General features: G+C 50.6%; 1 protein-coding gene across 2 annotated transcripts in view; it reads right to left on the bottom strand.

The window, feature by feature from the left end:
* The window catches only part of LAMB3 (laminin subunit beta 3), a 92,118-nt gene that overhangs the window by 10,710 nt on the left and 59,021 nt on the right, over positions 1-22,387 (bottom strand). For both annotated transcript variants that reach the window (XR_004245026.2, XM_032136600.2), the window contains exons 6-20: positions 19,121-19,235; positions 18,495-18,568; positions 15,056-15,247; positions 13,583-13,646; positions 13,100-13,293; positions 10,824-10,944; positions 9,871-10,059; positions 8,150-8,305; positions 7,496-7,692; positions 6,981-7,092; positions 5,761-6,139; positions 3,970-4,130; positions 3,635-3,855; positions 3,151-3,348; positions 2,705-2,849 (exon numbers count right to left, since the gene is read on the bottom strand). Coding sequence is in view for 1 of the 2 variants with exons in the window: in XM_032136600.2 (XP_031992491.1) it covers positions 2,705-2,849; positions 3,151-3,348; positions 3,635-3,855; positions 3,970-4,130; positions 5,761-6,139; positions 6,981-7,092; positions 7,496-7,692; positions 8,150-8,305; positions 9,871-10,059; positions 10,824-10,944; positions 13,100-13,293; positions 13,583-13,646; positions 15,056-15,247; positions 18,495-18,568; positions 19,121-19,235 (2,518 nt within the window). In the remaining variant the exon portion in view is untranslated. The remainder of the gene's footprint in view (positions 1-2,704; positions 2,850-3,150; positions 3,349-3,634; positions 3,856-3,969; positions 4,131-5,760; positions 6,140-6,980; positions 7,093-7,495; positions 7,693-8,149; positions 8,306-9,870; positions 10,060-10,823; positions 10,945-13,099; positions 13,294-13,582; positions 13,647-15,055; positions 15,248-18,494; positions 18,569-19,120; positions 19,236-22,387) is intronic.

Genomic DNA, 22,387 nt, shown 5'->3' with positions numbered 1-22,387 from the left:
CTTATTCCCTGCACCATCCCATGCCAGGTGGAAGGGCACTCCTGGAGGGTGGAAGCCATGCTTGTTCATTGCTGTGTCCCTCGGGGATTGCATGCGGCATAACTGTGGTTGAGTTTCATTAAGTGGGTTTATCCCAGCAGCAAGCTTTCATAAGGACCTTCCTCATAGAGATCGTCGACCTCTCATCTAACCCAGAGTCCCACTCTCAAAACAAGGCTTCACATGCACCTTCCCCAGAAAGCCTTCCAGTATGAGCACATCCCCACCTAGATCTGGCCCTTCCTTTACTCTGCACCACTTCAGCTGCGCCCTCAGGCTCAATCTGTATGACATTCAGTCACAGAGCCTTCTGGGTCTCAGGATGGGCTCAGTAAATATTTACTGCTTTGAGCAAAAGCATGGGAAGAGTTGAAACTGCAAATCAAATTAAACTCAGTCCCTGCCTTTATGGAGCTGGAAATCTAATGGGAGACAGGCACGTGAACAAGGAAGTACAGCTTTGAGAGAGCGGAGTAAACACAGGTGCTATGATGGCCATGGGAGGGGCCCCCAGTGCCATCTGATAGGTCCAGGGAGGCTGCCTGGAGAGTGGGATGCTTAGATTCCTAGAGGATGAGCAGGAGCTAGACGGGTCTGCAGAGGTGGGAGAGGGGAGACAATCCAGAGAGAGAAAAAACATTCGCAAATCAAGAGGCAAGAGAGTGTGTGTTTGTGTATGCACACTGTCATGTGTGTATGTATGTGTGTGTCCATGACGTAAAGCAATGGGGTGTGAATGATAGAGTCAGACAATTAGGCTTGAAGCCTACCTGCACCACTGCCAAGCTAGATGCCTTTAGGCAAGTTGCTTAACCTCTCTGTGCCTAGATTACTTGTGTGCAAAGTGGAAGTAATGAGTACTTAGTTCATGTAGTCAGGAATAAATGATGTAATACATGCAAAGCCCTTGGAACAGTGCCTGGACTCAGAACTTAATAAGCCTTAACTATTCATTTTGTCAATTCCATCTGAAGAACTGGGAAAGGTGATGTTTCCTCCTCCCTCCACAGACTTTCCACTCTCCCTCCCACACTGTGACCCTACATCTGACAGCAGCCAGCGCTCAGTGGCTTCTGCACCAGGACTCTGGAGATCAGAGTCCAAGCCCACCACTACAGAAAATTTTCCTGGGTTTCCCCCTGGGGCCAGGCCTCTCTCAGGCCCTGCTTTTTCTCTCTGACCCTGGACTCATCATCATAAGACTTGACCTGAGATACAAGTATAAGAGAGAGGACAAAAGGCGCCTGGCAGCTCCCTGTCTGTTCATGTGAGCCTCAGCTGCACCCGGCAGGAGAGAATTCCAACTCACCTCCCACCCACTGAGACCAGAGCCCTGGCTGAGATTAGTGCAGGATGACTGGCCATTCAGCCTCACTGGACTTGACTCAGGGGCAAGAATCCCTTATCCGTGAGCCTAAGCGCCACACCTTGACCTTCCCCATCATCCACGCTTGTGGGGCACAATCTCCCTATATCCCCAGGTAATATTTTCCCCAGGTGTGGCCTTATGCAAGTCATGAGACCTCAGAAGAACTTTCCTGCCCCTCTCTGATCTGCCATCTGCACTCAGGAGGGGACTTTGGCCTATCTGGGGCAAAAACACTGTAATAGTAGCAAGAGGAGCCACTGTCATTACACCAAGCCCTGGGCTCATATTAACTGGGCTCCCAGCCAAGCAAATAACCTGGCAGGAACCAGAAATCTAACAATATCAACTCTTGTTCCTGAGGCACTTTTCCTTTTTCAAAACACATTTTACGTCAGTTATTTGATCCTCAGAATAAACTTGTGAAATACTACCGTCCCCATTTATAGAAGCGAAAGATGAGGCAAAGAGAAAAGCAGCCTGCCCAATGTCACACGAGTCTCCCGCGTCCTATTTAGGGATCTTTCCATTGTACAGCCCTTCCTCACTCCCCAGGGCGGTGAGGAAGGGTGTCTGGTTCATTTATTCATGCCACCAATGTCAGATGTCTTTCTGTGTCTGGCCTTATGTTAGGTGCAGGTGACACAGTGGTCAACAAGAGAGACAACCATCCTTGCCCTCCTGGAGTCCCTATTCTAGCGAAGCGACAATCCACTTGTCGACAACTGAATGAGGGTGAGTAGAGCAAGGAAGGTAAGATGATGGGGGACAACCAGATCGGATGGTCAGGAAACACCTCTCTGGGGAGATGACCCAGAGGACAAGAAGCAGCAGCCCTGGAAAGAGGATTCCAGGCAGACAAAGAGCAAATAAACATCCCTGAAGCAGGCAAGAGCCTAACATGTTCAAGGACAGTCAGTGAACAAAGCAGACAGGAGCCCAAGGTCACTCCCAAGAGATGGACAGAGGCCAGGCTCTGTAGCCACTATAGGAGTTGAGAGCTCATTCCAAGAACAAGGTGAAGCCACTGAAGGATTTTAAGCAGGAGTGAGATGTGATCTGACTTATGCATTTTAAAAGAGATATTTCAGCTGTTGTGTTGAGAATGAGAATGGGTCACGAGGGAGTGGAGTGGGTGGGAAGGGCAGACGGGAGAACGACAAGGTCATGGCCATGGTGCCAAGGAGAGGTGGAGGCCTGGATGTTGCAGGCATGGGACTGGCTGATGCACTGAACATGGGAATGGGGGACAGGCAGGACTGAAACAGCAGCCAAGGTGGGGGTGGAGACCGGGCTCACCTGTTAGGAAATCCCGGACCTGCTGGATTAGGAGCCGCATGCGTCTGACATCTTCCTCCATCTGGGAGCGGCTGGCGCTCACCTGGGTCTCCAAGCGCTGGGCATTGGATTGAATCTGTGAGGCAGATTCCTCAGCTGCCCTAATCTGTTGACACACACTCTAGGTCAGAAGGGGTAAGGCCCCAAAGGAACCTCTCAGCAGCCCCATGATTCTGTGGATCATCCTCTATGCCAAGACCTACCTAGGAAGCATTTGTAACCAACCCAGTTTATATGTGGATGTCTAGTAAAAGAGAAAAAAAACTATCTTGCACTTGCTGTGGCACCTTAAGCAGGTCACCGAAAATCTCTGGACTTTAGTGTAAAATGGGAACTCTGACTTGCTCGGGGGATCTATCCTGTCTGCCTCCTCCTACCTGTGCCCACCCCGCCTCGGCCACACTTACCATCTGCCTGGTCTGCTGGAGCTGGGCATTGAAGCCCCGCAGCTGCTCAGCCACCTGCCCTGCCATCAAGAAGGCCCCACCGGCCCTGGGAAGGACACCCTTGCAGTGGGAGCCACAGGCTGTGCCATTGTCTTGGGGACACAGCTCACCAGGGCATGATACTGGGGTGCAAGCCATCTGCCTGGAGTTGCCACAGAGCTGTGGAGAGATGGGGATGTTAAAGAGGCTACCTAAAGCCCCTCAATAACCAATCCCACCCCACACCTGGGAAACCAACAGCCAGACATCTCCATGACAACCAAGGACCAGAAACTGGTTTCCTTGGCAACCGCTGAGCTCACAGTGAGCGGCATAAAGGTCGGGATGGCTGGGGGAGTGGGGTTCTCACAGGGGCAGGTCTGCCCTAATGGGAAACAGGTGGCAGCAGTTGGTGTGTGACAAGCTGGGCTGTGGGCTCCAGGAAGTGGGACATGCCCCAAGTCACCTTGTTGAAGGTGGGTGTCAGGTCAGGCAACGAAGACATCTCCAGCCTCAGGGCCACAAGCTTGGGGCTGCCGGTGCCGCCTCCTCCTCCTGCCTGCCGCACCAGCCTCTCTGCCTCTCTCCGACTGTCCCTCAGCTGGTCCAAGAGGCGCGAGCTGTCAGAGACCTGCTGAGCAGCCTGGGCTGACTGCTCGTAGGCTGTGGTCAGCATCCGGAAGGCTCCTGTGGCGAAAAGCGTGGGGAATGGAGATGGAGGAGGAGCAGGAGGGAGAGGGGGTGGCATGCCCACCACAGCAGTGCCCATGCCTGGGGTTATCCGGGTGCCCCTCTCCTCACCTGAAGGATCAGCACTGCTTATTTTTTCAAACTGCTCCCTCTTCCTCTGATACATAGTGAGGAGACCATTGAAGGTTCTGTCCAGACTCTCCAGGTCTCTCGGAAGGGACAACGTCTCCTCCTCTAGGGGCAGATCCGGCTGCAGGCCCTGGAGAGTTCGCCTTAGAAGGGAGAGGAGCTTACACTAAAATATAGGAGGCACTTTTGCATCCCCAGAGCAGCCATGCCCTTAGAGCAACTGCTACTGAGTCAGAACAAACAGAGACCTTGGGCAAAGGCAACAGAACAGAGAATCCGCAGGCTAAGGGGGTTCTGCTGGACAGAGGCTTGGCGGCCAGCACAACCTTTCTCTGTCCATGCGCAGGTGGAGCCACAAAACTCTCCTCCCTTGACTTCCATGACCCAACATTCCCAATTCTCCTCCCCCTCTTCCAGCTTCTGGCTTCCATGAGGAGCAATGCCCTGATGCCCTCCTCCTTCACTCTCTACGGGCTGGCTTCAGCTACCACCTGTACAGCTGCAGCTCCAAAATCTCTTCCACAGTCCACACCTCCCACTCAGCTCCAGACCCCATCACTGCTGCCAGCTGGTCATCCTCCCTGAAGGAGGCAGAGAGTCTACCTCCCAGGCCCTTAGCCACTGAGATCTTGGAGAGTCCTCTCTCCCTGTGCCCTTTGCAGTTCCACCAACCCAACCACCAGCTCCCTCCTCCAAGCCTCACCTTCTCCACCTCCAGGCTTTGATCAGGCACAGAACGCCCTTCCATGGAATGCCCCTCCATGCCTGTGTTTCCAACCTACTGAACCTGGTGGACTGACTGCCTGAATCTGAGACTTAGGTAGGAAGGCACCTCTGTGAAGCCTGCCATGACACATTATAACATGCGTCACATTATAGTTTACTATTTACACATCATCCTCCCCAGTGCGAGCTTCTTGAGTGCAAAGACTATGTCATACTAATTTCAATATCCCCGATGCCTTGTACAATGCTTGGTTCATAATAGATGCTCTAAAATTATGTAAAGAGAAAGAAAGAAAGAGAGAAAGGGAGAGAGGAACGAAGGAAGGAAGGAACGAAGGAAGGAAGGAAGGAAGGAAGGAAGGAAGGAAGGAAGGAAGGAAAGGAAAGGAAAGGAAAGAAGGTTGGTTTTCAATATTCGCTTGAGTTCCTCTCCTGGGGCCCCCAGCCATAAGCTCTAGCACATCATGAGTCACAGAGCCTCCATTTTCATTCTTCTCAGGCTGCCTTTTCCCTCCCCGCCACTCACACACCTGGATGGCTCTGTGTACAGTCAGAAAGCCAGTGCTCAGGGAATGCAAACTAATTATAGAAGCTTCCAGAACTGAACCTCACTAAGAAGGCACCTCTGCTGGTGGGATGGGGGTGTGGACGGGACCACTTCCATTCCAAAGCCACACGCAAGTTATTTTTAGAGCCCCTGCCTCTCGGATGCCCCCCGCCAGGGTGACTAATCCAGGGCTGACTCTCCCACAGGCAGCACTGGGCACTTCAAAGAACGCTGGGCTTGGGCTCCTGGACTGTGTTCTGAGTCCCAGCTCTGCCCTTCGGTGGTCATGTGGCTCTGTCACATCACCTCTCTGTGCCTGGTTTCTCATCTGCAAAACCACACCAACCTCACAGGACTGTTGTAATGGTTGAAAGAGAGAGCACCCTGAAAATGCCTTTAAACTGTAATGTGCTGTACAAATGTAAGGAAGGACCAGTGTGCCGGTACAGGAACCCCTGGAGCATAATTCTTCCAAATGCTTGGCAGGGAAGGGGAATTACCTGAGGGAGAGGATGGCACTGGCCACCTGAGCCACCTCCTGCTCTGTGACTGCGGCGCTGCTGAGAACTGCTCGGATCTGCTCCATCTTACTCTTCGCATCTAGGACCCGGGAGGCCAGGCCACGGTCCTCCAGCCTTGGCCCTGACCACAGGCTGGTTGTGGCATTGCGGAGGCTACCAAGGCGCAGGGCCTGCTCCCGCAGGTCCGCATCATAGGTCTGGAAGCAAGGGTGGCAGGCCACACACACCGGGTAGCGGTTGCAGTAGCCTCGCTGGCACTGGTCACAGCGGGGCCCGGTCAGGCCAGGGCGGCAGAGGCAGCGGCCCGATGCCTTGTCGCAGCCCGGGCCCTCTGTTCCCCGGAAATCACAGTCACAGGCTAGGGCCAAGAAAAATGACAGTCAGAGACAGGGGTCAGGGAGACAGAAGCAGCTGTCAGGGAGAGCCCTGAAGAGGAGGTCTGACCTGAGGCTCTTTCTACATGACTTAGAATAACAGAAGTCACAGCCAGAATAAAAACCATGGTAACAGCTGCAGTGAAAGCAAACACTTACTTAGCACCTACCATGCGCCAGGCACCACTTAAAGTCACACACACACATTAACTCATTTGATCTTCACACCACTCTGGGAATTAGCCCTCTTGTTTCCCCACTTTTTCTATATGAGGCACCTGAGGGACAGAGAGGTTAAGTACAGCATGCCTCTTCCTCAAAGGAGGAAACCGAGTCTAAAGACGGGAAGCAGCTCCCTCAAAGTCACTCAGTGAGGCAGGGGCAGAGCTGGGACCAGAATCTGGTCTGCACACTCCAAGGCCTGTGCTCCTATGGTAACGTCAAACTGCCTCCCTGGGAAACGACACCCTTTCCCCTTCAGGACTCACTTCCTCCATCTATGAAGAGGGAAGAAACAGCCTCCCCTCCTTGCTGCTGCCCTGGAGATGGCTTCTGGGAAATGCTCTCTCTCTCTCAGGGAAGTGGGAAGCAAAGCAACTGGCATGTCCTGGGGACGCAGGAACAGCAGGGCATAGGCCTGCCTCAGGGGCTTGGAGGCCATGCCAACAGGCCGGAGTGTGCGCACTCACAGGGCTGCCCAGGCCCACACCACGTGCATCAGTACAGGACGTCCTGCCCTGCTGCAGACCTACACGCCCCCACCATGTGCCCACTCGCATGCTCGGCCCCCACAGCCTCAGCGTCCCCCAGGCTTTGAGCATGCACCTCGGCATCCTGTGGCCGCGTCTCCATAGGTCCGGTCTGGACACTGGCGGATGGCTGCAGCGCTGCACGTCAGGCCACCAAAGCCTTCCCGACAGGGGCACTGCCCTGTGAACTGCGTGGGGAGAGCACCGTCAGTGGACCCTGCCTCACAGCCTCTGCCTTACCCTGGTGTTAGGGACTGTGTCCTAGATTCCTGGTCCACAGGTAGAATCCAGGGCTCATGGCCACCTCCAGAGCTGCTGTGCCCACAAAACAAGGGTTCCCACTCAGAGATGAGCCTTGAAGTCAAGGCCCAGCGTAGGCCCTTCAGAAGGTGTGGTGCATATGGTATTACCGACAGCCAAGAGCCACAGAGGGAGGGACATCTGATGACTTCCCCAAATGAGAATGGGGACAGAAGATGCCCAGTCTGACAGGGGAGAGGCCTAGAAGGGCAGCATGGAGGGGCAGCAGAGAGGCTGGTGCTCAGGACCCCTCTCCCACTGAGGGGCCCCCGGACCACCCTCACTTCGTACCTGGTTGCACTGTGGGCTGAGGGAGCTGTGCGGGTCGCAGGAACATGGTTCACAGCCCTGGCCACTGGCCAGCTTCCAGTGGTAGGGAGCACACTGGTCACATTTGGGACCCACCACGTTGGGCAGACAAAGGCAGCGCCCACTCTCCTCGTCACACGGCATGTCCCTCCGGGACCCCAAGATGTTGCAGTCACAGCCTGCAGGAGGAGAGCCGCGCTGAGCTCAGGCAGACGCTCCATGAAAAACTCACCCCCAGAGGACACACATCCAGGGAGGGGCCCCACCTGGGAAGAAAACTGGGCAGGGCCCTTCCCTGCAGATGACATGGCTGACTCACAGGACCCCTGCGCTGTCCCACCAGTTCCAGCCACCTGGCAGCTCAGCCGCCTGCCCGCCCACCCTCCATCTGGCCGACTCAGTCCCACCTTCCAACTCGGACCTGTGCTGCCACCTGCTGGAGGCCAGTGGCACAGCAGCTGGCGCTGGGTAAGAGGGCAAGAAGTCTGGACTCCTGGTAAAGGCCTGGGCACACCCCCTCTGTCTACCCTGCAGTGGGATTTCCTCTGAAGAGAGCACAGTGAGCAGGGCAAGCCGTGGATCTGGTGGCCTCATGCAGCCCACCCCACGTCATGCTGGGCCAAGCCCCCTACTCACGGTGGCAGCCCTGCGGGTTGGCGTAGGTGAGTCCCGTGAAGCCCGGCTTGCATAGGTCACAGCGCTCTCCCTGCACATGCTCCTTGCATACACACTGCCCGGTCACTGGGTCACAGGGAGCCCCTGGCACTGCCCCATCCGGATCACACTCGCAGGCTGAAAGACAACAGCAGCCACCGCAGTAGGAACAAAGAAAAGTGGAGTTCAGAGCAGATTCCAGGAGCCAGGCTGCCTGGTTCAAATCCTTGTTCCACCACTGGATTTCAATTTCACAGCCTTAGTCAAGTTACTTAATCCCTCTGTGCCTCAATTTCCTTGTCTGTAAAATAAAAATAATGATACAGCCTTCATAGGCTTCTTATGAGAAATAAATGAGTAAACGGCCGGGCGCGGTGGCTCATGCCTGTAATCCCAGCACTTTGGGAGGCCAAGGCAGGTGAATTACCTGAAGTCAGGAGTTTGAGACCAACCTGACCAACATGGTGAAACCCTGTCTCTACTAAAAATACAAAATCAGCCAGGCACGGTGGCGCATGCCTGTAATCCCAGCTACCAGGAGGCTGAGGCAGAAGAATCACTTGAACCTGGGAGGCGGAGGTTGCAGTGAGTTGAGATGGCGCCATTGCACTCCAGCCTGGGCAACAAGAGCGAAACTCCATCTCCACAAAAAAAAAAAAAAAAAAAGAGAGAGAGAGAGAAGGAAAGAAATGAGTAAACATAAAGCAGGGGGAGCATATTTGGCACATGCTAAGTACTATAGAAGGGGTTTTGTTGTCATTACTTACTGAGCAACTATTCTGTGCCAACCACTGAACTGGGAGCTCTCACATGTTGCCTCATGTAATCTTCATTGATAATCCTGGAGATTATTATTCTCATTGTACAGAGGAGGAAACTGAGGCTCAGATATGTCAAATAACTTATTTAAGTTCTCATTACAAGTTCATGCAAAAAACAGGGATCAAACTCAGTTCTGTCTCACTCTTCCCAGAAACAAACATCAACAGAAAGTGACTCAGCTTTCCCCAACCCCCACTCCCTGACTTCTTTCAGACCTTTCAAAATGTAAGACCCCTTCATCCAGAAAGTCTTTTCTGACTAAACCTGCCCGAATCCGATTGCTTCAGTCCAGGCAGCCCTCTCCTATATGAAGTCGCTGGCTCTTGTGGGCATGTTAAGCTGCCTCTGCCTGTTGCCTCCCATTACATTCACAGACACTCCCTGAGCTTCAGTGATTTTCCAGTCAGTGTGCTAGGGCTAGAGGTTGTGAGAAATAATCCTTGCCATGGAGGAGTTCTCAATGTTGGGAGAAATAGAAAATTAAATCACAAACCTCATTACAACATGGTAAAGGCGATCATATACATATGGAAAAGGTGCTTTCATCCCTCTTCTTCAGGTGTGAATAGTTTATATTGCCAAGCAGTGTGTGTGTTCCCTGATGGCAGAAACTGTATCTTATGTTTACTTTTTTCTTCCCTATGCCCCAAATAAAGCCCATCTCTTGATTGATTGTCTGATTGATGGTCCAGAGAGGTTAAGTGACTTGCTAAGTAATACTCAGCTAAATTAAAATAATCTCCCACAAATCCTGACTCACAGCCACGTTTTCATGCTCCCTGAGGGCCTTGGTGTACCCAGGAACATGTACTCTGTTGTACCCAGAGGAGATGGGGAGTAACAGACAAATGACACGCTGGGTCTCCGGAGCCTCTACTCACGGATGCAGGTCTCCTGAATGGAAACTCCCGGGCGCCGGTTCCGGAAATAGTGCAGCTGACACCGCTCACAGTTCTTGCCTTCGGTGTGGTCCCGGCAATTGTCACACACACCTCCATATGCCCCCTGGCTGGCGGCAAACACAGCGGGGTCAAAGTGACATGTCTCTGAGTGCCCATTGCAGTCGCACCCTGGAAAAAGAGAGTCCCAGGGCTGACATCTGACCCACACCTTTGCTATCTACAGAGCATGCTCCACAAAAGCTCATTGGCATCTGTAACAATTCTGCAAGATGATCAAGGCAGGGAAGTGGGGAAACTGAGGCCAAGGGAGGTTGGTATAACTTATTTAAGGTTACATGACCAATAAAAAAGCAGAGGAGAATAAGAACTCAGCCTTCCTGATTCCTACTGTTGGAATAAACCCAAGAACAGTGGCCATGTTGGGCCAAAGAAAGAGCCCTTTGAATGCTCTATCCCCAACCCTCCCACTGCCAACACTGCTCTCCTCCTGGGTCACTGCCTGTCTCCGGGATGAGAATTTCTGTCTTCCTCATTTATGTAAACAAAGGCCCTGATTCTAGGGAGCCATTTGAAGTAGGAAAAATGACAATAGAAAAACCAGATATGTCCTAAACAGGGAAAAGCAACTGGAGAGGCCAGAAGAAGCAGGCTCTGGGGATACCATGAAAGTCACACGGAATCAGAAGCATCGGCCAAGTCATGGTCCCTCCAGGCCTGGCTGAGGAGGAGGCAGGGGACAGTGGGAGGATGTCACCCAAATACTGTCTCCATCCTCACAGAGCCAGGAGAGCTTGAATTGTAACAATGCAATTCAGTTTAGATTCACATAAGAAAGACTGGATCCCCCTGCATCCCAGGTGAGATCATTGAGTCCTAGAGGGGCCAGCACTCGACCCAGACCCTACAGGGTAGGGGTGATCCAAAGCTCCTACTTTGGCATTCATGGACGTCCTGGCCCTCTGCAGGTCTCCAGGGCTGGTTGTTGTAGAAGGGTGCACAGCGTTCACAATTTGGGCCGGCAGTGTTGTGCTGGCAGACACAGACATCGTGGACCTGGGAGGGGGACCATCAGCCATCAGGAGTAATCAACAAAGAAGGGCCCCAGGGATGGACCTGCCCGCTCCCCTCTGACCCTCTGTGCACCACTCAGGATCTGGCTCAGATCCCAACCCTTCCAGGACGCTTCCTCTGAATGCTGCAGACTTCACCCAGCTCCTGTGAAACTGTCTGCCATTGTTCTGCACATATGAGCACACGTGTGTGTGTACGTGTGTGTGCCCGCGCTACTCCCCTGGTGAGGTTTTTGCAAGCTCGCTGCTTGCACTTGGACACCTCCTTGACACCCAGTCAGAGGCAGCGCTTGGAAGGTGCTCAGACACCCTTGGCAAACTGTGGGATCCAGAAGCTGGTGGGGCCCTCTGGAGATTTCTATTCCAACAATATATGACTACAGTTGTTTGGCTAATGGAACTATTGTGATGAACTGTCACTAGACTCATTAAGGTATAAAAATAGAACAGCTATTGTGTGCTAATTGCCTTCCAAATTAAGCCCAACACCTTCAGCTTGGCATTCAAGGACCTATATCATGTTAGCTGCATTCTCAGCTCCCATGCCCTGCTGACAGCATAGCAAGCTGAACTTCTAGCTGCTCCCTCTGCAAGCCCTACTTTCTTTTTTTTTTTTTTTTTTTTTTGAAATAGAGTCTCGCTCTGTCACCCAGGCTGGAGTGCAGTGGCGCAATCTCGGCTCACTGCAAGCTCCGCCTCCCAGGTTCACGCCATTCTCCTGCCTCAGCCTCTCCGAGTAGCTGGGACTACAGGTGCCCACCACCACGCCTGGCTAATTTTTTGTATTTTTTAGTAGAGACAGGTTTTCACCGTGGTCTCGATCTCCTGACCTCGTGATCCACCCATCTCGGCCTCCCAAAGTGCTGGGATTACAAGCGTGAGCCACCGCCCCGGCCTTGCAAGCCCTACTTTCTCCACCTTTTGGCCTTTAGCAATGGTTTTTCTTCTGCCTAGAATTCTCTTCTCTCTGTATTCATTCACAAAATCCTCCCAGCTAGGCTCCAGCTAGAATGGCACCTCTCTCATAAGGCCTCCCTGGTCCCTCTAATTCCATAGATCTCAACACTGGCTGTACCTCAGTGTCACCTGGGGAGCATTTTTTAAAATGTCAAGGTCCAGACCCAATTCAGTCTGAATCGCAGGGATGAGGCCCAGGCAGTGGCACCTTTTAAAAGTGCTGATTCCACTGCACGGCCAGATTTGAGGACCACCAGGGCTGGGCGGCTCCCTCCTACCTCGTCATGTCATAGCATGTTGTATTCCCTCCGTATCACTCAGCCTTGGGTTCTAGGAGTATGTCTCATGGGCCCTGACAGATGACACACTCCCTGAGCTGGCCTCCCTCTGCACACCTCTGCAGCCTGGGGCAGAAGTTGGCCCAGAAGTGGAAAGAAGAATGCCAGCTGAGGCTTGTGCCACCTCTATTTCCTGCCCAGGCCATCTTACATGATTTCCTCCTGTCCCCCATCACTGGGACAGCTGTCACGTTCCCATGTTGGGTCCCTCTGCTTCTTTGCTCAAGGTTCTCTCTTCTCTACCTGTGGTTCTCAAGTTTGGGTTCACAGCAAAATCCCTTGGGAGGGGAGGGCTTGTTAAACTGGAACTTCTCAACTCCCATCCCTGCTGAAGCCAATCCGCCTGGTCTAGGGTAGACTTAGCATCTGTACTAAACATTGGTCTCTCACCCTGCCCCATATCTCACCACTAGATGAGACTTTAAAATCCCTAAACCAGTGGCTCTCAGACCTGGCAGTACATTCGAGTCACCTGGGAGCTTTAAAAACCAATCATAGAATTAGAATATCTTAGGGTGGAGGGCTGGGCAACATTTTTAGCTCTCAGTGAAATTATAATGCATAACGAGGGTTGAGAATCATTGCTTTAAACTCCCTCCCAATTTCCACACTTATGTAAATGAAATGAAAATCATCTCAAATTAGGAAGCAGATCTAAAGAAGTACTAAATGATTCTGATTTTTGGAACGAAAACCACTTAGATTTTTTGTTGTTGCTGCTGAAGTATTAAATACCCAAGTCTTAGATTTACTGCCTTTCCTGCTTTACAGGAGCCCCAAGAATGTCTGTAGTCTGCCCTGGTCCTGCCTCCTTCCTCTCCCCTTCCCACCCTAGGCTATTACCTGCACAGCGGTGGAGGGGCCTGCAGAGGCCCCAGGCTTGGGTGCGCAGCGATCAGCATGGCCATGACAGAAGCAGCTCCCCTGCAGACGGAGCTGGGACACAGCATAGTAGGCGCTGGGAGGGTGGTAGCCCCTTTGGGGCACAGGGGCCAGCCTGGTGAAATTGACTCTCAAGTTTGTGATCTCCCCCAGCTCTGAGAGGGCCAAACAGCAAGGAGGGAGGGGTTGGAGAATGGAAAATAAAGGAAGTTAGAGGCACATAGAGTCTCCTTCATATGTGATACCATGGGTCATCCTCTCCAGTCCTCAAACATCCCACAGCATCCCACAGACAATATCCCTATGGGGCAAGCAGGGCAAGTATTAAATCCCCAACCACGTTGACAAAAACATGAAAGACCAGGAAATTTCCATGACCTGGGCTCCAACTCTGTTTCCTTTCCCACCCATAGTTCCATGGAAAAGAGGAGTAGCCACACTGACCTTGAATTTTTTGACTTTGAGTTGCTGGAATCCCAGATGCTAAATCCATAAGGTTAAGTTGGACCTACAGAGGGAAGGGAAAGAGAAGCGCTGAAGAAGAGACAAATAGTGTGCCCCGAGTTCAGAAGAAACCTTCCTTTCCATTATATGCCTCATACTTGAAGTCCTTGTTACCTGGAACCTGAGACAGACCATGGCTATGAGGCTTGTCATCTGCTATGGGAGAGAAAGATGATCACTGGGCCCTAAATGTGTGTGTGTGTGTGTGTGTGTGTGTGTGTGTGTGTGTGTGTGTGTGTGTGTGTGTGTGTGTGTGTGTGTGTGTGTGTGTGTGTACCCACCCACCCCCCAGTTGAAAATATAAGTATCCTAAGAATTTCCTGAGTTTCCTGGGTCAAAAAGTATGGTAAGATATATCATCTACTTATGAGGGTTTAGGAGATACTAATTTTCTGATGACTCAGGATGAGTGAGAAATCTAAAACCCAAGGATGCGTGAATGTAGGTGACCACAGCACTCTGGAAAATCCCAATTTCAACTATGCTTTTGATTTATTAAAAAAAAAAATAAAACCCACTCATCATCTACATATCTCAGGAAGAGTTTTCACATCAGCCCTCCACAAATTAGGAAAAAGTCCTGCGTTCTTATCTGGTGTGTGAAGAATGTGGTTAATATAGATTTGGGTAAGGGTATAACCAAGGAGGAACTGCTAAACCCAAAGGAAGAGTTGCATGGCCTGCATAGAGGGCCCCACTCTGAGCGTTGGTCCACATGAGAGCAGCTCTGAGGGCTCACCTGTGTCTCAGCCAGGGAAAGGAGAAGAGAAACTACAGCCTCCTCTGCCAGGGGATGGAGAAAAGCAGTTATGAAAGAATTTGACCCACGTTGGGAGGACTTAGGGAGAAACATTCTGAGTGTTTCTTCAGGCAGGTTCTTATTTCTAGCTCAGGGTTTAAGCTCAGGAGAATTTGGGCTCTGGGTTATACCAGAATTCCCTCCAAGGGCTAAGACTGGGTTAGATGGATAGATTAAACTGAAAATGTTTATTTTTGCATTAAACCCTACCAAGGTGAAATGAAATTTGTGTAATTTGCTCACTTGCATCTAACTAGCCATCCCAAAGTCCTCACACAAAAGTAGGGTCGATTTCATCTTCCCACTAGAGGGATGAGCCAATGAGTCACGGGGGAGGGGGCTGTGGAAGAGGGCAGGGGTGAGTGAGAAAGCAGGGGTGAGTTATGTGGTGGCCCCAAGCTGTTGCTGAAATATCCCTCCTCAGCAAAGAGGATAAGCAGCAAATGTTTCAAGGGTGGCCACAGGGGTCATTACTGGGGGGAAATTCAGGAAAGTCAGTAAGGGGAGCTGGTGAGGGTGTTTCCGTCCCTTCTCAAGAGTCCGTGTGGCTGTGTGAACAGTGGGACATCAGGGACTTCTCCCCAGGCCTACTTTTCAGGATTCCCTCTACCTACCTTCCCCCCATTTAGGCGTGCATTAGGCCTCTGGGGCAGGGACTGGCACCGAACATCCTGCCAGCTCTGAGGCCGACCCTGGCGGACCCGAGGGAAGGTGGAGGTGCAGTCGGCAGCCAGGTACTGGTACACTCGCCAGGTCTTACCGAAGTCTGAGGAGCGCTCAATCAGCATGCCGGCGGGCATTGGCCCCTGCGGAGACAGGGGCAGTGTGCAGAGGGGAGGCGCTGGGGCTGTGCCCCATGGAGACACAAAGCAGAGAGACAGGCTCCTCCAGTGAACTGGGGAGAAAGGGGGCCCAGCGGGAGCAAGTGGGCTCAGGAGCATTCGGGTCCAAACCTCCTGGCATACCACAGGCCACAGAAGTTTCTCCCAGGATCTGCCTTCCAGGAGTGATCCCTAGCCAGGCTTCCAGGCTAGACATTCCCCTGCTCCTACACTTCCCACAGTTGACCATTTTTTATTCTCTCTCTCTCTCTCTCTCTCTCTCTGTCTGTCTCTCTCCTGGAACTCATGTCCAGCCTCCTCTGTCCTGGCCCTCCAAGCCACGTTCCCCACTCACCAGAGAGCTCTTCCTGGCTGATTATCTGATCTGTGAGAGCTTCAATCACTCTGCATTGATCTCATGATATAATCTGAGCACCTTAGCATGACATATTGAGTCCCTGCTCCTTCCTACAAAATGATTCCATCCATTTTGGGTGGCTTTAAATGTGGTCTTTATGCTGACAGCTCCCAGCTTGAACAACTTCCTGGAACTGCATGTCTATAAACTCAGCCTCCAAAGCAGATACTGAACCAGGCCCAGGCCTGTCTCTCCAGCTTCAGGGTCCCCTCCTGCCTGATCTCCCTAGTAAGTTTCATCTGATTTCCCCTCTCCCCACGTTCACTCTTACCCAGTCATATCTTCTGGTTTTGTTTGTTTGTTTGTTTGTTTGTTTGTTTGTTTGTTTGTTTTGAGACAGAGCCTCACTCCGTCACTCAGGCTGGGGTGCAGTGGTACAATCTCGGCTCACTGCAACCTCCACCTCCCAGGTTCCAGCGATTCTCATGTCTCAGCCTCCTGAGTAGCTGGAATTATAGGCGCACACCACCATGCCCTGCTAATTTTTGTATTTTTAGTAGAAATGGGGTTTCACCATGTTGGCCAGGCTGGTCTTGAACTCTTGACCTCAAGTGATCCACCCGCCTCGGCCTCCCAAAGTGCTGAGATTACAGGTGTGAGCCACCGCACCCAGCTAATCATATTTTTAGCAGAGACAGGGTTTTGCCGTGTTGGCCAGGCTGGTCATCTTCTTAAACCATAAAATAGGCCTTGTCAATCCTCTGCTAAAAATCCTCCAATACTATTCTGGAACGAAATCTGAACTTCTAACCATGAGTGAAGAGGTCCCAGGCTCCCTGGGCCCTGCCTCCTCTCAGGCCACCTCCTCTCTTCAAGCCCTAAACCAAGCTCAGTCCCTCCTCAGAGCCTTTGTCCAGTCTTTCTGCTTGGAATGCTCCTCCCACTGGTGGGTTCCCTCCCATCTTTTGTTCTCAGCTTAAAGGTCATTTCCTGGTACAGATCTTTTGATACCTGACTGAAGTGCATCCTCCTGCTCACGTCCGGCCCACCCCACCCTGCCCCATTATTTTCTATTTCAGCATCTTGTTTCCTTCAGAAATGTCACCACGATTTCCAATTATTTACTTGTTGGTTTCTTGCTTTTTATTGTTTTCCTGTGAGACCAGGATTTCTCAACCATTCTCACTGTTAAAGTATTGATTTGGAGAAATCTTAGTCCTAGGAGCTGTCCTGTGCACTGTAGCCGGGTGAACAGCATCCCTGACTTCCACCCACCAGTTATCATTACATACCCGTACTTATGACAACCAAAAATGTCTCCAGAAATTGTCAGATATCCCCTGGGGGAGAGGGGAGGGCAAAATAGTGCCCCTGGTTGAGACTCAGTAAACCAGGCTGTAGCGCCTACTGTCTGTGGTTCACAGGTGGACCCCCAACACCTAGCACATCAGTGTTTAGCACATATTTGTTGAACGAATGGTGAATCTTCAGTCTGCTCCCCTTCCCCTGGGTATAGCTGGAAACTCATCTCGCAGCAGTCTTCAGCCCTCCACGTCCCCGCCTCTTGCCACCAAGCACATTTTAACCTCCAGACCCTGTGTGCATTCCCTTGCCCCCAACCCCAATCATATACCTCACCTTCTTGCCGCCTGCCTCCCGGCCTTTGTGCATATGGTTCTGTTTTCTTGGAATAAACATTGCCCTTCACCGGGCCATTACTGGTCTATGAAAGTTCATCTTCCCCTGGGTGCACTCCCTACAAGCCCTCCCAAGATAGAACCACGCGAGAGCCCCGTTCTGGGCTCCCAGCACCCCTTCTTACCAACATCAGAGCACACATTGCACTCTCTCACTACTGACTTCCCCAGCTATGGTGAAAGCAGCTTGAAGACTGTGATTTAGTTGTATTCATCTTTATATCCCTAATATCCGACACCAAGCCTAACGTGTAATCAGTGTTCAATAAGTGCTCACAAATAATTGACAAATAAATGAGCAGGTGAGTGATGATAAAGTGAGGAGACTATTTAACACTGTCCATCAAATGAATATGCTGCCCTTCAAAGTTGCCAACTTTAGTGACTGGGCATTTATTCAAACAATGCTGGCATTTCTCAAAATATTTTTGACCTTTAGATGGGGCGAGGCTCTTACAGCCAACTTCTTCAGTCATGTAAGAAATTAGGTCCTATTACTTTTTATTCCAAGCTCATTTTAACTCCTAAAAATTATATCTCCTTTCCTAATTATTTAATCTTATTAACCAAATTTGATCATTGAATATCTGACTATTTCTGTAGAAAGAATAAAACCAAATCATCTCTGAAAAGAAAAAATTGACCTATGGCAATTAAATGAAAATGTTTCATCCAAAAGAAGTATCTAGAAGGCTATTCTAAAGGCAGAATCTGAAAGTGCTTTGAGAAGTAATGGTGCAGAATGAGTAGATTGCCCACCAAGAGAGCTGCTCCAAAGGAATATCCATCAGTTAGTTGGATAGGCAAGTTCTTGGCTGCTTGTTAAACTCAATCTAATATGCAAAGTTATTAAAACAGAGTATACCAAGAATACACAACTGTACAACAAGCAACCGGGCCTAGTAGTATTGGTACTTGGCAGAGCTGAATTAATTAGATGGGTCGAGGGTGGAGAATGAGAGAGGAAGAAGATATGCAACCACTGCACGGCCAAGACAGGGAGCCCGGAGGTGCCACTTTTTGCCCAGGAGCGAGTCCTCTGCTGTCACCATGATATAGGCTCATGGTGAGTGTTGCCCCAGCCCAGAGAGACAAGGACACTGTGCTCCTCCATGGCTCCACGTCCACATGGCCCAGGAGCCCCTCTCCTATTGACTGCCACCCCCAGGAGGCATACCTGGAACTCCATCATGACTTCCTGAAGCTGGAATCTCCTGTCCAGGTCCAGCTGTAGAGAGACAGGGTTCACATCTGGAAGGACAAAAAGTAGAAACTGTCAGCCAGAGACTGTCCACTTCCCCAGCCCTGAAGGAAGCCCTGGACTAGACTAGCTCTAGGAAGTCAGAAAGTCTCTAACCTTGATTTTCCAAACTCCCTCTTGGAGAGGAGTGGGGAGTGGTATGTTTCTGCTTATGTTATCTATTCAAGATCCTATCTGTTTTTGGCTAAGTTTCCTTCCCACCATCACCTGATGTCTTCAATACTTTGGAGGGCTCCAACTCGTCTGTTCCACACAGACTTTTTCCCAAAGCTTAATTCTGCAAGCCCACCCACTGAGACTGAGTGGAGGGAAATAAAGACATTCCTCTCTCCTCACACCCTTTCTTTCACCTCCAATAAATTCTTCTACCATAACATCCAACAGACCCCAAATATGAGGCAGAAAGGTTCTTCTTGTCAATCACCCATGTCACACCACCATAAGAAATGCCCGGGAAACCCAAAGGGTTATAGGGCACATGCCATCCACCTCATCCTGTGGAGGCTGTACAGTTTGAGTTCCCGTAGATGGCAAATGCTCACCATTCTGTGACTGCCACCAGCGCATGGGGCCAGAGGATGAAGCCACATTCTCTACTCGGTGACTGTAGTAGTTGTGAGGCTGCCTGGAGTCACACTTGCAGCATTTCATCTGCCACTGTGGGAGAGGGAGATAGCAGACACTCAGAGGTGGGGTCCTGATAGAATTCCCCCTTGAGTCCTGAGATCCCAGCATATCTCCTCTGTGGAAATCCTGCCCTTATGAATCACTAATTTTATTAATACACTTGAAGGATTAATCTCTTAAAACAGGGCTATTGGTCATCTTTTAATTGGTCATCTTTTAATTCCTTTGTGCCCCTCCTAACACATAGCAAGTGAATAGTGAATAGATGTGTGAATGGAGAAGAGGTACAAGGTGGGAAAAAATACTTGAGTATATGATATTGCCTTGCAGAGAAACTTGAGAAAAGTGCCAAGGCCAAAAAAAAAAAAAAAAAAAAAAAAGGGCGGGGGGAGAAATTCACATTAATTCTGAGCATCTACTACATACTAGGCACAGGCTGGAAAGTTTTATAGCTTACCTCATTCAATCCTTGGCAGCCCGGGAAATTCTGGGGTTTTAAGGATCAGAGAGAGGAGACTCCAAAAGAGGACAAGGAAATGTGGAGTTACAGTCCTAGCTCTGTCACCTCTACTTCCTAGGCTTAACTTTCTCCTCCATAAATTAAGTGGGGATTGAGCTAGAGCTTTTCATTTACCCAACAAATGCTTATTTAGCATATACCATGTGCCAGACTCTACTTGGGCTCTGGAGTTATAATAGGGAACAAAACAAAGGTCCTGCCCTCAGGGAGCCAAAATTCTAGTGACATTCAAATGATCTCTAAGGCCTTCCAGCAGTGACATCTGGGGCTTGAGGATCTTTCTCAGGTTCGGTATTCCCTACCTACAGTAGAGCAACCGGCCTCACTGGGGAGGTCCCCAGTAAGCTGGCCTATGCTTATCTCTTGGAATGAGTCAGGAGCCAGAACTGAACCCCATAGGTTTCATGGCAGAGTAAGGACCACTAAGAAAAAGAGCATGGCCAGAGAGGCGACGTGTCCCTTGTTCTTTTAGCTTGTGCCTATGTGCATACATATACACATACACACACACGCACACACGCATGTGCACGCGCACACACACACACACACAGATAACATGACCTTTTCCCAGCTCCCCCATATAACACACATAAAATCTGTTTTCTCTGAGTAGCCATGATCCCAAACCCTGTGTGCAGCTTAAACCATACTGTCCAGAGGGCTCCAGATTTACCCACAAATAGATGCAAGGCTTGGACAAGAACCTCCTGGACCTGCGGGTCCTTCTGGGTAGGGAAATCTGTCCCTCCACACACCCTGTACCGCTGCTTTCCTCTAAGCCTCCACTCACCAAAACAAAGAACTGACCCAAAGAGTCTGAGTGGATATGTGGGGCCTATGCCTTGAGTGATAGAACCTCCCTGCGCAAAACCCATCTTCCCTCTCCAAAGCCGGCACAGCCTGCAACAGGAGAGAGCAAAGACGGGAGCCAGGTGTCTTGGTTCCCTGGGCCTCTGCTTCCCACTCCACTTTCCAGCTCTCACCCAGTCTGCAAATGAAGAGAACTACCACCCTTCCTAGTGCTTGGAGGTGCCCTTGGCATGTCCAAAAATGCTTTATTAGACATTCATTCTTTGGGTGTTTAAGGCTCAAATAACAGCTGGCACATAAGCCCTTTATAAAGTAGTACCCATTGGTGGGGTGTGGTGGCTCACGCCTGTAATCCCAGCACTTTGGGAGGCCAAGGTGGGCAGATCACGAGGTCAGGAGTTCGAGACCAGCCTGGCCAATATGGTGAAACCCTGTCTCTACTAAAAATACAAAAATTAGCTGGGCATGGTGGCAGGCCTGTAGTCCCAGCTACTCGGTAGGCTGAGGCAAGAGAATCGCTTGAACCTGGGAGGCAGAGGTTGCAGTGAGCCGAGATCGTGTCACTGCGCTCCAGCCTAGGTGACAGAGCGAGACTCTGTCTCGAAAAAAAAAAAAAGTAATAAAATAAAATAAAGTAGCACCCATTGCCCCACCTCCCACCACTCACTGTGCATTCCCTTGCCCTGTTATATTTTTTCATAGTACATATCTCCACTTGACACATTGTATATTTACTATTTATTTATTTGTATATTGTCTGCCTCCCTCTTCTAGAATGTATACTCCATGAGGGCAAGAATTTGCATTCCTTCACTGCTGTATTCCCAGTGCTTAGAAAAATACCTAGCACATAATAGGCCCTCACTAAATACTTCTTGAATAAATGAATAGCAAATTTTCAGTAAAGGCAATAGCATTATTATTAGGCACTCCCTTCCTGCACTCAGGGAGTTTGAAAGGAGGGGTGGGAGAGTGAGTAGGTAATAAAGCATCAATAGTAAGTGATGGAGTACAACCATGTGCAGAGGAGTCCTTGGTAGTTTCAATGCAATAACCTACTTAAATCTCACAATAACCCTACATGGTAAGTAGTATCAGCCCCATTTACAGAGGAGAATGCTGAGGCACAAAGAGGCAACACGACTTTGCTATTGACTGATCTCCAACGTCAGCATCAGAAAGGGTCCCTCTCCTCTCTCTTTCTCCCTTCTTTCATCCTCTCACTTCCACTCGAAACTAGCTGAGTGGCAAAGATGTGGGGAAGTATGCTAAAGGGTAGCAGGCTCTGTCTCATGCAGCGAGCCTCAAGAAGGGCTTGGTCCGACCTTGAAACTTATCACAGGGAAGGCTAAGGCAGAGAGAGCTCTTTGGGAAGAAACGGGGCTTCTCCGGCTGACTCAGCTCAGTTACCACAGAAACTGGAGACCTGTCGCTGGCTGAAATACCTGAGCACTTAAAATAATCCTTTCTGGGCAAGAGAAGGCCCTTGCTAGAGCCTGACTCCCCTCCAGACCCCTATTTTGGTCCCTGGCAGTTAGCATGCCCTTCTTTATACTCTTCCCAGCCTCTCAGGGACAAACTTTTCCACTCTCGTCCTCTGTCTGCACTCAGCACATGTCCTGAGGAGAGACAAGGGCCAGCTGCCTTCCGGCCGCCTGTCACCAGAGCTTTCTCCTCAGCTCTGCTGGGAGTTGGTCCAGCCCTTCCCTGGTCAAGAGAGTGCCAGAAACAAGGCTCTTTCTTTCCCTGGGCCATGGGACAAGGAGCTGGAGACTGCGGAAATGCCCTTGATACTCCCAAACGACAGGATATTATGTAACTATTAAAAACACTGTTTAGAGAAAAAATTTTA

Source organism: Hylobates moloch, unplaced genomic scaffold, assembly GCF_009828535.3.
Source record: "Hylobates moloch isolate HMO894 unplaced genomic scaffold, HMol_V3 SCAFFOLD_18, whole genome shotgun sequence".
In the NCBI taxonomy this organism is placed as follows: Eukaryota; Metazoa; Chordata; class Mammalia; order Primates; family Hylobatidae; genus Hylobates; species Hylobates moloch.
The sequence above is the reverse complement of the archived record's forward strand: the minus strand, read 5'-3'. Positions and strand labels throughout refer to the sequence as shown.